This window comes from Diospyros lotus, chromosome 7 (genome assembly GCF_014633365.1).
Source record: "Diospyros lotus cultivar Yz01 chromosome 7, ASM1463336v1, whole genome shotgun sequence".
NCBI classification, from domain to species: domain Eukaryota; kingdom Viridiplantae; phylum Streptophyta; class Magnoliopsida; order Ericales; family Ebenaceae; genus Diospyros; species Diospyros lotus.
The window spans coordinates 4,507,052-4,520,931 of record NC_068344.1 but is presented as its reverse complement, the minus strand read 5'-3'; the positions used below and the strand labels follow the sequence as shown (position 1 = coordinate 4,520,931).

At 47.2% G+C, this 13,880-nt stretch overlaps 3 protein-coding genes across 3 annotated transcripts in view; 2 read left to right on the top strand and 1 right to left on the bottom strand.

Annotated features, from left to right (window-relative positions):
• LOC127805767 (transcriptional repressor ILP1) overlaps positions 1-309 on the top strand; it is a 53,246-nt gene extending 52,937 nt beyond the window's left edge. The window contains exon 7 of the transcript XR_008024183.1: positions 170-309. The gene's annotated coding sequence lies outside the window, so the exon portion shown is untranslated. The remainder of the gene's footprint in view (positions 1-169) is intronic.
• LOC127805768 (uncharacterized acetyltransferase At3g50280-like) lies at positions 264-2,017 on the top strand. The gene is made up of 2 exons (XM_052342534.1): positions 264-834; positions 956-2,017. The coding sequence occupies exons 1-2, from the start codon at positions 264-266 to the stop codon at positions 1,783-1,785; spliced, it is 1,401 nt and encodes a 466-aa protein (XP_052198494.1). The 3' UTR covers positions 1,786-2,017.
• Positions 2,018-9,130: 7,113 nt separating this feature from the next.
• Positions 9,131-10,468, bottom strand: LOC127806391 (uncharacterized). Its single transcript, XM_052343642.1, has 2 exons — positions 10,100-10,468; positions 9,131-9,955 (listed from the first exon to the last, which is right to left on the bottom strand). The coding sequence occupies exons 1-2, from the start codon at positions 10,466-10,468 to the stop codon at positions 9,131-9,133; spliced, it is 1,194 nt and encodes a 397-aa protein (XP_052199602.1).
• Between the last annotated feature and the right edge of the window lie 3,412 nt (positions 10,469-13,880).

Below are 13,880 nucleotides of genomic sequence, written 5' to 3'. Positions count from 1 at the left end.
ACGTAGAATAAAAAATTAAACTTATAATTTATTGATACAAATCCCAACTTATGATATTAACTCTCTCCAATACTACTTTTTGAAGTGGAAGCGTTATGTCACGGGTGATGGTTTCAGGATGACACTTTTTATATTTAATCAACTAATGATGCCTCCTTGATGGTTCCAGGATGATATTTTTTATATTTAATCAACTAATAATGTCCAGAAGGCCGCCATACAACACAGCATCATAGCATCACCATATCCAATTCCTCCATTTTATGTCTTCTGGGCAGTGCTGCAGAGAGAGCCTCGGCCATGCCGTGCATCAGAGTGTGGAACAACACATGGCGGAAACACTACGGCTAATTAGGCTCATCTCCACCACTACGGTCGGAGCAGCGGCCTGCAGCCCAGAAGCTCAATCGCCCCACCGGATAGATTTAACTCCATGGGATCTCCAGCTTCTTCGGCTCGGCCCCATCCAGAAGGGCCTTCTCTTTCTCAAACCACCAACTCCATCCTCACAACACCAACACTTTTCTGTTGTTCAGCATCTCAAGCTCTCTCTCTCTCGCACCCTCGATTTCTTCCCTATCCTCGCCGGCCGCCTCGGCGTCTCCCACAACGCCGACGGCACCTCCTCCTTCTTCGTCGACTGCAACAACGCCGGCACCGACTTCGTTCACGCGGTCGCCGATAACGTGACAGTCGCCGATATCCTTGAGCCCGTGTTCGTGCCTCGGATTGTCCACTCTTTCTTCCCTCTCAATGGTATCCAAAATATCCATGGCGTTTCCGATCCCTTGCTGGCCGTTCAAGTAACCGAGCTCGTCGACGGCTTCTTCATCGGTAAGATCCCGCTCTAGTACCATTTGTTTGACTATCTCCGAAATAGAAACAAGATACAAAAGAGAAAGAGAGAAAAAAAGTTGATCTTATAGGCTAATTTAATTTGGATTATCATCAACAGGATGCACGATGAATCACTCAATCGCCGACGGCTCGTCGTTCTGGCATTTCTTCAATTCCTGGTCGGAAATATCGCGTGGCCCGCTCTCCATGTCGCGGTCTCCAGTCTTCGACCGGTGGTTTCCTGGCGATGTCAAGCCTCCCATTTCCGTCCCTTTCCTCTCCGATCAAATTCAAGACGAGTTCATTCTACCGCCGTTGGAAGAACGGGTCTTCCACTTTCCGAAAGAGAAAATTGCTGAGCTCAAAGGCAAAGCCAAGGCCGAGATGCGAATGACCACCATCTCCTCTCTGCAGTCTCTGCTGGCTCACGTATGGCGATCAGTGTCGCGCTGCAACCGCGTTGACGGAGAGACAAGGCTCATACTGGGGATAGGTTTAAGGTCGAGACTGCAACCACCGCTGCCGGAGGGTTACTTTGGGAACGCCGTTTTCTACAGAGGAGTGTCCACCACGGCGCAAGAGCTCGTAGATAAAGGACTAGGCTGGGCAGCATGGCAAATTAACGAAATGATTTCATCGCATACGAGTGAACGAGTGGTGGAGTTGTTCGAGAGCTGGGTGAAGGATCCGAATTTTTGGGGGTCAATGAAGTGGACGACTGAGACTCTGGTAACGAGCAGTTCCCCACGGTTCAATGTGTACGGCAATGACTTCGGCTGGGGGAAGCCGGTGGCGGTGAGGAGTGGGCCAGGGAACAAGAAGTCCGGGAAGTTGACGATATTTTCGGGCCGAGAAGAAGGGAGTGTTGACATTGAATTTTGCATGTCGCCGGAGAAGTTGCAGGCTCTGGGGGCCGATGAGGAGTTCATCGGAGCTGTAACCATATGATGTTGATGCATCTTCTATTAAATCTCAAGCCAAGTTCTTCTTCTCCTTCACCAATTTGCTACCTCCGCTTCATCTTTACTACTGGTGCTTCTTCAGCATCGATTTACTATCGTTGTTTCTTCTTCACCAACTCCTCCTTGTTGCCTCATCTTCTTCTACAACCTCCCATTACAGATTCAGAGGGTGTTTGGCTTTACCCTTTTTAAGGTGGCTTTTAACCCTTTCTAATTAAGAGGTTGTTTGACTGTTTTTTTTTTTAACTAATAAGTCTTTATATTTATAAGTTGTGTAGATCTTAAAAGTTAAATAATATTTAATTTAATAATATATTTGAATAAATATATTTTAATAACTTATTACTTATAAAGTTATGTGTTTAGTTATTAGAATTTAATAACGAAACGAAAATAAACATATTACTGAATAATATAAATAAAATTTATAAAAATATTAATTTTTAATAAAATAAATTATAAATTAATGATAAAATTTTTATCGTTGAGAAATTATATATAATAATTAAAAAATATATTAATATAATATACATTAAAATATATATATGTATATACGTTAAATATATATATAAGTTATATATATATGATGAAAGATAGAGATGATGGACAATGGTGACGGACATGGAAGAGGTGGCGATGGAGGCTAGAAACGGTGCCCAATGGAGATGGGGATGGAGACAGTAGTGACCACGAAAGAGATGAAGGCGATGACGAAAAAGATGTAGGTGAGGCAATAACAGGGAAGGCGGAGGGATGAAGGAAAAGGGTAGATGTTGGAAATATGTGTTTTATTTAAAGTCAAATTTGTCATTTACTTGGTCAATGAAATAAGCTATCAAAAGCTTATTTGGAAAAGCTTGGAGGAGTTATCTCAAACGTTGTTAAAAAAACTTATAATCTTAATAGATTTAACTCTTAAATTTTAACAAACGCGTAACTAAATAAGTTGTATAGTTTATAAATTGAAAATATATAGTTTATAAACAATCAAAACGGTAAGCCAAACACCCTCTAAAAGCTGTATAAAACTTTAAAGTTGGGTAACTTTTACGTTGATAACGTATTTGGATAAATGTATTTTAAACTGTCACTTATATAATTATGTGTTTGATTTGAAAAATCTGATAAGTTATCAGAACTTAATAAAAAGACTAATATGGTTATGTTGTTGAATAATATAAATGAAATTAATAAAAATATTAATTTTTAATTAAAAAAATTATAAATTAATGTTTAATTGGTAAAATTGTTACGTATTGATAAATTATATATAATGAATAAAAAATATATTAATATAATTATTAAAAATATATGAATTTGTTGGAAGCTGGAGCAACAAAGAGGAGTTGGAGGCGGCAAGTTGTGGTCGCAATGGTGGAGCTGAAGATAGCTATCGACGACCACTTATGTTACACGGAAACAGAAACGGGAAACGTTTCCGAAAGGAAATGGAAACGTGGAAACATATATTCTTCTAAAAAAATAAGCATAAATAGGGTCCGAAACTGGAATTGGTCGATGGAGATTTGTTAACCCGCACTTGTATGGTAGATCCGAGAGATGGACAATGAGGTATCCGGTCTGTTTTGCCGAGCGAACGGCCCATCCCTGCAAGATACTCCGAAACTCAAGTTAGTGAGCGAGTAAGCAGAAATATTGGATGTTCTTAAGTTAGTCGTCAAGAGTACGTATCCTCGCCCTTAAGAGGGCTGGTTGATATATATATATATATATCAGCTCAAAAGCTTTCTTGCCTGCTTCGTATGTGTGGAGGTGATGGGATGGAAAAGCTAGCGGGGGTGTCCCTGCAGTGGTGAGGTGTCGACGAGACCCTCATTAATGAGGATGAGATCTTCCATTAATATGGATGGGATCTGTCATTAATGCGGATGGGATCTGTCATTAATGAGAATGAGATCTGAAGGGGACGTTTGGAAATCCAAATGCGGCTGTAATGATGTTGCCAGAAGGCCAGGATGGGACCGGCATGGGCCGGTGAGATGGGCCGAGAGAATGGGCCTAAGGGGCCCAGTCAGGGTGGCCCTTTGCTTGCCGGTATGCCGTAACACGCGCCTCTTCTGTGATGCAAGTTGACGAGCTAAGCTGACGAGCTGTGAAGGTTGCTGGGAACCTGTCCAGAGTATAGCTGGGGGCTGTTTGAATATGCCAAAGAGTTAGAGGCGCTACCGGGAGCTCGCTTGGCCCCGATGTTTGACCCCGAGCTTTAGCACTATCCGAGCTCGCTTTAACGAGCTCAGTTCGATTTATTGGGCCTCGAACGTTTGGGCCGAACCATCATGTTAAATCCGGCTTACAAAGAATGGAGCGAGAAATACCCGTAACATTAAGCCCCCCAGCTCGCATCGCGACTTTCGCGCTAGGAGCTGACACATACCTGGCTGCTTCGGCCTTCAACACGTCTTTTCAGCTTCCCGCCCAATCGTTTCAAATCACACTGTTTCGCGCCGCATGTCTTGTCTGCGGCGCATTTAATGTGCACGTTTCCCATAACTGCTAATCATCATGCCCGTTTTCCCTACGCTTTCTCGCACCGCCATTGGGTCTGGGGAATCTCGTCGGTCTCTTCATCTAACAACAGGTGTCTTGAGTTATAAAAAAGGGAAAGGGGGTCATTTGGCTCCCCCTTTACTGTCTCATTTCAAAGATTTCCCTAATTTCTACAACTTGCTTCCCTTTGTTTCCGAGACTCCATCGCTGTCGGTCCCGAAGCCTCTCCGCTCCAGCTTCTCAACTGGTTCATGCTCGTGATCTTTGCAACAATCAACTTAAAAAAAATAGTGAGTTCCTCGTATCTCTTTAGTGTGCTTCGGCTCTGCTTCTATCCTTCTTATTATTTCCGCCCCTATACCTTGGCGCTTGGCAATGGCGGGGTGATTTATGGAAGTAGGCTCCGCCTATCTCAGGAGCTTCGATAAACTTAGAAATCCCAGCTCCCCCCATTTTTCTTTCGAGTCATGCCCCATTGTGAAGTGCGCGACCTGACATGTAGAAGGCGTCTCTAGGAGCTTTGATTCGACGCTTTGATTCTTTTCTTCCTCTTCTTCTTTCTTTTCTCTTTTTCTTTTTCTTTTTTTAGATGTTGACATCAGGTTAGAAGCGCCGCAACTACAGGGTAGAAAGCGATGATACCTCCAGCTCTTCGAGGCAAAGAGGAATGATGCTACCGTGATCTGTTCAAGACGCGGCTTCATCTCGTTCAGAGGTCGCTGAGAGAGCTCTTCAGCGTACTGCCCCTGTTTTAACCCAGCGATCTGCCGAGGAGCATGCGGCTCATGAGATCTTTAAGCAGTATCCCTCGAGGCTGACGATCGGCGAGCTGAGGTCGCACGCTGCCACTTACCGCCTCCCCTACGGGACTCGTCTGATGGTCCCTTCCCCTGGTGACCACGCAGTTTTCCCCCCCATGGGGTTTGTTGCCATTAGCCCCCAACACTTAGAATTTGATTTTAGGTGTCCACTCCAGCCTTACCTCATAGGTATTTTGAACGACCTTAAGCTCGCTCTTTTTTAGTTGACGCCTAATTCGTACGCCCAAATAAACTCCCTTGCCCTTCTTTTCAAAAAGAGTAAACTTCCTCTTCCAACTCCTAGAGTACTTAGGTACCTTTATTCTTTCAAGGGTACCAAGGACGGGCTGTATTACATGGCAGCTCGCTTCTCAGACTGCAAGAGAGTCTTGCCTCAGGGAAAGGCCAAGGGCAGGTCTAACGTTGGAGACTATAAATCCCAATGTTTTTACCTGTCTTGTTCCTCTCTCAACGACCTCAACAACTTCAGTTTCGTTCTTGTGCTAAGTGAGTAGTAATTTCTCACTCCCCATTCTCTCTTTTCTTTTTGTACCTATAATCATCAATTTGGCTGTGCTTATCCTTCCTTCATATGTCTTTCTGGTTTTACAGACTTCATAAGAGGGCAGCCTGAACTAACCATTTTCGAAGCGCGAGATCTTCAAGCGGCTTTGGACTTAAAGACTGACGAAGACGATTGCGAGTTCTACTAGTCCATTCTTTACGATTATCAGCTCGTCCCTCCCTTTGGTATCAAGGAAGTCAGAAAATGCGACATCGGAATACGTGGCCAAAGGGAGATAAGGTCAATTTTTGACGAAGTTGACTTCGACAGGAGTTTGGATAGGGAGAACAGAGCTCGTGGTGAGGTTACTGTTGCAGCGCTACCGACACTATCAGAGGCAATGAGGCTCCAGCTCAAACGACTCGGCTCTTCCACGCTTTCCAGCATCCCCAAGGCTGTCCGTGCATCTTCTTCCCCTGCGAAGGCCCAAGGGCTTGGGGCCCGCACTGAAGCAGCGGGTTCGAGACACGAGCCCCTTCGTCTTCCTGGTGCTGAACCCGCGTCTGCGACCGCGGTTCTCTCAAGGTTCGTTTCTGCCGGCGTCTCTTCGCAGTTTGAGGCAGCTGAGACCGCCGCGAGTCGTGGGAAATTTGCAGTTTTCGAGGAAACTTCTGGAAGCAAAAGGAAGATCCCTCCGACCTCGCAGCTCAGTCAGCGGGCCCAGGCAGATAAGAGGAAGAAAACAAGCGTCTTTGTGGGGCCGAACATGTCAGACGTCGTGGCTGGCGGGACGTACTTCGCCCCCTTTCTTGACAACATGGACCGGGTTCTTGGTAATTATGCCAAGAACCTGGACAGGAAAGAAGTATCGGGCTAGGCGTTTGAGGATTACGTCGCTCACCACAGTCTCCTGGTGAGGTTCCCTTTCCCAACTTTGCACTTTTTCATCTTACCCTTTTCGAACATGCTAACCCCTCCGATTTTACAGGCTTCCTTGGGCGTCTTTAACCTGAAGGAAGAAAGAACTCGCGCTAAGACAGAAACAGAGAAGCTTGAGGCTGCTTCCGAGGGGCTGAAAAGAGACAAGAAGAAATTAGAGGAGAACCTGGCCTTCGTGACTGGCGAATCTCGAAAATATCGGAGTCAGGCCGAAGGCTTAAAGGATCGAGTAAGGGAAGCTGAGAGGGCCAAGAAGGAGGTTGAGGATGAATTGTATCGTCAGAAGCAAGTGCTCGACTTGGACCATTCCTAAGCCACCTCGAAGATAAATAAAGCGGAGGCAGACTTGGCAGTGATGCGGGGCGAACTGGAGCGGGCTCGACTGGAGGTCGAGTAGCTGAAGGTCGACGTCGAGGTCTGGGTCGCGAGGGAGTGCTCAGAGGTCAAATTCGATGTCTGCAGCTCGTTCCTTTTCACTTTATGGAAAGCGCATCTAGACCTTGACTTCTCATTCTTTGGCGAGGAAGCGGTGGAGGCGATAAAGAAATACGCCGCCGATGCTACGAGCTCCGAAGTCGACGCCCCCGCGCCCGAGCTTGACCAGGCCATGGTCAATCTTTCTGCTGAGGACACCACCAACCCAGCTTTCCAAGGCACAGCGACTTCAAGCCAAGATCCTCCAGGCCCTTAGACCATTTTTTCTTTTTCTTTCTTCACTGCTATACTCGAATCTCGGGAGTAATACATTTCTTTCATCGAATCGACTTTTTGTTTCTTTGTTATTTGCTGTAAATTTTGAAAACACAGCATAGAAATGAGCTTAAGTTCAGTTAACTCGGGTATACCTTTAACTTGGAAATAAGAAAATTTGAGAACGAGTGACTTTAAACAACACGTTAAGTAAGGCACTGTTAGCTCGAACTACATGCTCAGTTGGTTACGATCGCGGGATTAAATCCAAACTAACATGCAGCAGTAAGATAGTTGTTAAATTAATTCAAATTTTGCCGTCAAGTTATATGCCCAGGTGGGTCATGGTTTGCCCCCAGCTAACGTACCATGACTTTTGAGGGCTTTGAGGAGGTCAAGATGAACACTCAGGCAGGTTGCGGTTCATGCATTTTGTCAAGATAATAGGACCCTTGCCAGTGAACCATGATTGTTTTTAAGGGTGGTGACTTGTTTTAGCGCCAAACCATGACACTATGGCCAAGATGAATGGGCTCCGCTTTGCCAACCATGACTTAGGGTGAAGACTAAGATGATTGCTTGGATAAGCCACAAACCATGGCACGTTGGCCAAGTTGAATGGGCCCCAGGTCGCAAATTGTAGTCTTCAATTCCTTCAGTTATTTTCTGGTTCTTATTCTTAATAGCCAAAGCATGGGTGTAAAAAAGATTTATCAAAGATAAAGAACACATTAATATGGTGCAAACAGAATTTCGTTGCTCGATTTAGTGAAATAAATATCAACAAAGTTCGCAATTGAGAATGTGAGAGAGGGAGAAGACGTTTGCTTATCGAAAGTATGGTCTTAGATGCTCCGCGTTCCAAGCTCACGGGAGAACTGCTCCGTCCATATTGGCCAAGTGATACGCTCCGTTTCCAAGATTTTCCTTCACAGTATAGGGGCCTTCCCAGCTTGGGCCCAACATCCCTTCACTGCTCTTTCGAGCTCCGGGAAGAACAAGGCATAGCCCGAGGTCGTTGACTTTGTAACATCAGACTTGGACCTTTCGATTATAGTATCTTGCCATGCACTGTTGGTAAGTTGCCACTCTTAGGCGAGTTGTCTCCCTTGTTTCCTCAAGCAGGTTGAGACTTGAGGCCAGTAATTGATCATTGTTCTCTTGGTCGAAAGTGACTCTTCGTTGGCTTGTTACTTCATTTTTCACTGGGATCATCGCCTCAGATCCATATACCATAGAAAACGGGATTTCTCCCGTGGTTGTGCGAGCTGTGCTTCGATAAGCCCAGAGCACGGTTTGTAGTTCATCCACCCACGCTCCCTTTCTTGATTCCAGCCTGGTCTTTAATATTTGTTTGATTATCTTATTCAAGGCTTCGACTTGACCGTTGGCTTGTGGGTGGTCCACGGCTGTGAAACTTTTTCTGATCCCCAGTGACTCGCAAAATTGTACGAATTGCTCGTTGGTAAATTGGGTCCCATTGTCGGTGACTATTTGTTGAGGGACGCTGAACCTGCAGATGATGTTGTTCCACACAAAGTTTTCTACCTTTGTGGTGGATATCTGTGCGAGCTCCTTTGCCTCCCCCCACTTGGTGAAGTAATCTACAGCCACGATAGCATGCTTACACTCGCCGCGAGCTGTTGGAAGCGACCCGATCAGGTCCATGCCCCACATGGCGAAAGGCCACGGGCTGCTCATTTGCTAAAGATAGGCGGGGGGAGCTCATGACACTTTTGCAAACCTCTGACATGCATTGCACCTCATTGCCAGGTCTGTAGCATCTCGCTTCATGGTAGGCCAGTAAAAGCCTTGGCGGAATGCCTTCTAGGCTAGGGATATCCCCCCAGCATGATTGCCGCAGTGGCCAGCATGGATTTCATTGAGAATCACTTGGCAATCAGGCTCATCGATGCATCTGAGTAACGGGACTGAGAACCCTCGTTTGTACAGCATATCGTCGCAGATACAATATCTGGCCACCCGGCTCTAAGGCAGCGTGCCTCAAGTTTGTCGCTTGGCAACTGTCCCCCTTGCAAATAGTCCATGATTGGTTTCATCCATGAATCTGGCCTTAGCTCGACCGTCAATGTCTCAGTTCTTTTCTCCGCGCTCGGTGTTGCTAGAAATTCTATGGGGATGGTTCCCAATGAGTCAATTTCTCCAACTGAAGCCAAGCGAACTAGGGCATCGGCATGAGAGTTTTGGCTCCACGGGACTTGATTTACTTCGCACTCTTCGAAAAAGTGTAACAATTCCTGAACTTTCTGGAGGTACGCTACCATCGTTGGGCCCTTTTCCTGATATTCCCCTTGTACTTGACATACCACGAGCTGGGAGTCGTTGAAAATTTTTAACCGCTCTGTCTTGACTTCTTTTGCTAGGCGGAGACCGGCTAGTAGTGCTTCGTATTCGACTTCGTTGTTGGTTTCTTTAAACCCGAACCCCAATGCGTAGGGGATTTTGTGTCCCTCCGGGCTCACCAGGAGTACGCCAGCTCTTGACCCATGCTCGCTGGAAGAGCCATAAACAAATAATTCCCAGACTGACGAGGTTGGGGGGGCTGGTTCTTCCGCCGGTCCTATAAATTTTGCAACGAAGTCTGCTAGTATCTGACCCTTTATGGCTGTCCTTGGCTTGTATTTTATGTTGAATTGGGCGAGCTCGATCGCGCATTTGAGGAGGCGGCCGGATGAATCAGGCTTCTGTAAAATCTGCTTCAGTGGATGTTTGGTCAACACACCGATCTAATGGGCTTGAAAATAGGGGCGTAGCTTTCGGGATGCGACCACTAGGGAGAAAGCGAGCTTTTCCATGGGGAATTATCTTGTTTTAGCGTTGAGTAGCCTGTGGCTTACATAGTATATTGGATATTGAACCCGGTCTTCATCTCGAACCAGGGCGGTGCTTATTGCGTATTCAGACACCCCTAGGTAGACAATCAGTTCCTCCCCTTCTTTTGGCTTTGACATGAGGGAAGCCCGTCCCATGTAGTCTTTCAATTGCTGGAAGGCAGTCTCGCACTCTTCCGTCCATTCGAAGCTACTTGTTTTCTTCAGGATTTTGAAAAATTGGATGGATTTATCAGAAGATTTGGAGACGAACCTGCTAAGGGTCGTAACCTGTCTGTTTAGGCTTTGCCCTTCCTTAGTCTTGGTGGGCGATCGCATGTCAAGTAGAGCTTGGATCTTCTCAGGGTTGGCCTCGATTCCCCTTTCATTTACCATGAATCCCAAAAACTTTCCAGAAGTCACACCGAACGAGCATTTGAGTGGATTTAAGTTCATTTGGTACTTCCTCAGAATCTAGAATGTTTCTCCTAGGTCGTTAACATGGTTGGCGACCTGTCTGGATTTCACCAGCATATCATCAATGTATACTTCCATGGTTTTCCCTATTAGATCTCCAAATATCATGTTGACTAGCCGTTGGTATGTCACCCCTGCATTTCTCAGTCCAAAGGGCATTACCTTATAACAGTATAATCCTTGGTCCGTCATAAAGGACGTATGCTCCTCTTCATCGGGGTTTATTGGGATCTGATTGTACCCTGAGTAGGCATCCATGAAGCTTAGAAGCTGGTGGTCGGCCGTTGCATCCACGAGCTGGTCAATTCTTGGTAGAGGGAAGTTGTCTTTTGGGCAAGCTTTGTTTAGGTCAGTGAAGTCGATGCAAGTTCTCCACTTCCCGTTCTTCTTCTTCACCAGGACCGGGTTCGCCACCTATGTCAGATATTGAGCTTCCCGGATAAACCTACTGGCTAAGAGTTTATCCACTTCTTCCTTCAAAGCCACATATCGCTCGGCCATCATCGGTCTCCTTTTCTGACGAACCGGTTTATGGTTGGGGTTGACATTGAGCTGATGCTGCATTATCGTTGGGTCTATTCCCACGATATCTTCATGGTTCCACGCGAACACGTCCAGATTGGCATTAAGGAATTCGGTCAGTTGGGATTTTATCTTGAGGAAGAGACCTCTGCCCACCTGGAGACGCCTTTCAAAGTCTGAGCTGCTGACTATAACATCTTCCAGCTCGTCCGCCGGGCTGGCGGTTCGGTTGCAGTCCACATTGCGTGGGTCTAGGTTGTGGCTGACTCCCTGGTTATTGGAGACTCGGGCCTCCCCTCCGGAAACCATATTTATCTTTTTTCCTTTAAGCCCTATTTTCAGTGCCTTCTCGTAACAGCGCCTCGCTGACTACTGTTCACCCTTCATACAACCGATCCCCTTTAGGGTCGGGAATTTGATTGCCAGGGTCTTGGTTGAGATAACCAGGTCCAAGTCGTTCATGGTTGGTCTACCCATGACGACATTGTATGCGGAATGACTATCAATGATGAGGAAATCCGCCATTGTCGTGGCCTGGAGGTCTGATTCCCCAACTGTTAATGGGAGCCTTAGGCACCATTTCGGTATTACCGCATCACTAATGAATCCGTATAGGGGCTCCGGAGAGGAGGTCAGTTGGTCCAGGCTTAATCCCATCTGGTCGAAACATTCCTTATACATGACGTTCACCGACCTACCTGTGTCTATCATGACTCTCCGTACTTCCATATTGCCGATCCAAGCTCGGATTACAAGGGCATCATTGTGCGGCCAGTGCACGTCTTTAAAATCATCTTTAGTGAAAGAGACATCTTCCGAAGCTGTCTTGGATTTCTTGGAGGGTCACTCTTGGCTGCCATCCCCGATAAGCAGAAGGTGGTCGGCTTCCCGAACATATCATTCGTGTGACCTATTGGAAGTCCCCGTGATGTGGGCCCCCCCATGGATAGTGAAGATAGTTCTCACCATAGGCGTCTGATCCTGCTCAGGAGTTTGACCAGGGTTTTGCTGAGTCGGCTGTTTGGGCTGCTGATTCCTAGGATGCACCACATAGTCACGCAGCTGACCTCTCCTGATCAGTTCTTCGATTGCATCTTTCAGCGCCCAGCATTCAGAGGTGGTATGTCCCACTTCGTTGTGGTAGGCGCAAAATTTGCTCTTGGTTCTGTACTTGTCGGGAGTCTTCAGGGGATTAGGCCTTCCGAAATCCTCCTTGTTGCGCTCTGTAGCGAAGATCCTGTCTTGGGAGTCGGATAAGATGTTGTAATTTTCATACCGACTCTAGCGTGCTGGTCGTTCATTTCCCTGTCCGAACCTCGCCTTTTTGGCCGTCTGGTCATTGGGGCTTCGTTCTCAACCTTCCTTGCGAGAGTCTTCATCAGCTCTCTTCTTGCTCTGGTCGGTGTGTTCCGCCCCCTTCTTCTGGTCGCTCGACTTTTTTAGGCCGAATGTTTTTTCCCACCAAACCTCCTTCGCAGCTCGCTCGTAAAACTCGCCGAGATCCCTTACTGGAGACTTATAGATGCTTTTGTAAAGTTTCCCATCCTTCCGAAGCCAGGCGGAGATCGCAGTTAGGATACTTTCGTCGGAGGGGCTCTCGACATTATTCACTTTGTGTTTGAACTTTTCTATGTAATCTTTCAAAGATTCGCCAGACCGTTGGAATACTGTAGCGAGGTGGCATATTGGAGCGAGTTGCCTTCGAAACGACCTGTACTGATCTATAAATTTCCTTTGGCATTCCTCCCAACTGCAAATGTTGCGGGGGTGAAGTCTTCTTAGCCACGCCCGGGGAATATCTCCCAAGGTCGCGGGAAAAGCTCGACACTTGGCCAATGAGCTAGAGGTTTGCAGGTCCATCTGGACATTGAAAGCGTCCAAGTGATCGAAGGGGTCGCTGTCCCCATTGTACTGAGGGATGCTGGGGACCTTAAATCTACGGGGGAGGGGCTCCAGCTCTATTTCCCTGGAGAACAGGGTCTTTTCTTTACGGGTTTCCCTCCGATTGTGCGCCCCATGTCTGGCCTCCAGCTGTTGAATTCTTAGCAGTAGTTCCTCCACTATGGGGTCCTGATTCGCCGACCATCCGGTGGGGGTTGTTCTTCCCGTGCGGAAACTGGTCCTGAGCGATGGCGATCTCGCGGGGGAGGTCGTCCCCTATTCTCAACGTCAGGGGAGCTGCGGCGGGTGTCATGACCATTGCTGATCCCCGCCCAGGAACTCTTATGTCGTGGATTCCCAAGTCGGCGATTCCCTTCATGGGTATATTCATCGCGATTTCCATAAGGGCTGGCACTCGTCCTTTGTTTGGCGAGGTGCACCCTAGGCTCCCCGTTGTAGCATCGCCACTCTTTCGCCCTTCGAGAGTGTAGGTTGGAGGAGCGGACCGAGCCAGCTCGCCTTGTGTCCCTCCTACCTTCTCTTTCTTCTGGAGGGGGTCCGCCACCCGGAGGTTGAGAGGGAGTCGCCTGCGTCTGTGCTGTCTGGACTTGTGCTTGGGCTAACACCTTCATTGCATTGGCGAGCTGCATGACAGTGTTCTCCAGTGTTTCCTAACGTTGCTACCATATCTGCGTTACCTCTGCATCGGCGGTTGGAGTCACGGGCGGGTAAGGGCACCGTGAAGGGATTCCATGGGTAGCTTCGGCCGGAGGAGGCATGGAGGTAGATGCCACAACTCCCCCAGCTTGCGGAATCTCCAGCATACAGTTGGCATGATTTGTAGGTCGGTTGGTTGTTGCCCCGGAACCTCCCGTGTTTCTAGTTCTCGACATTGATAATTTTACCAGAGCAGCCCTCCTTTTAGCGC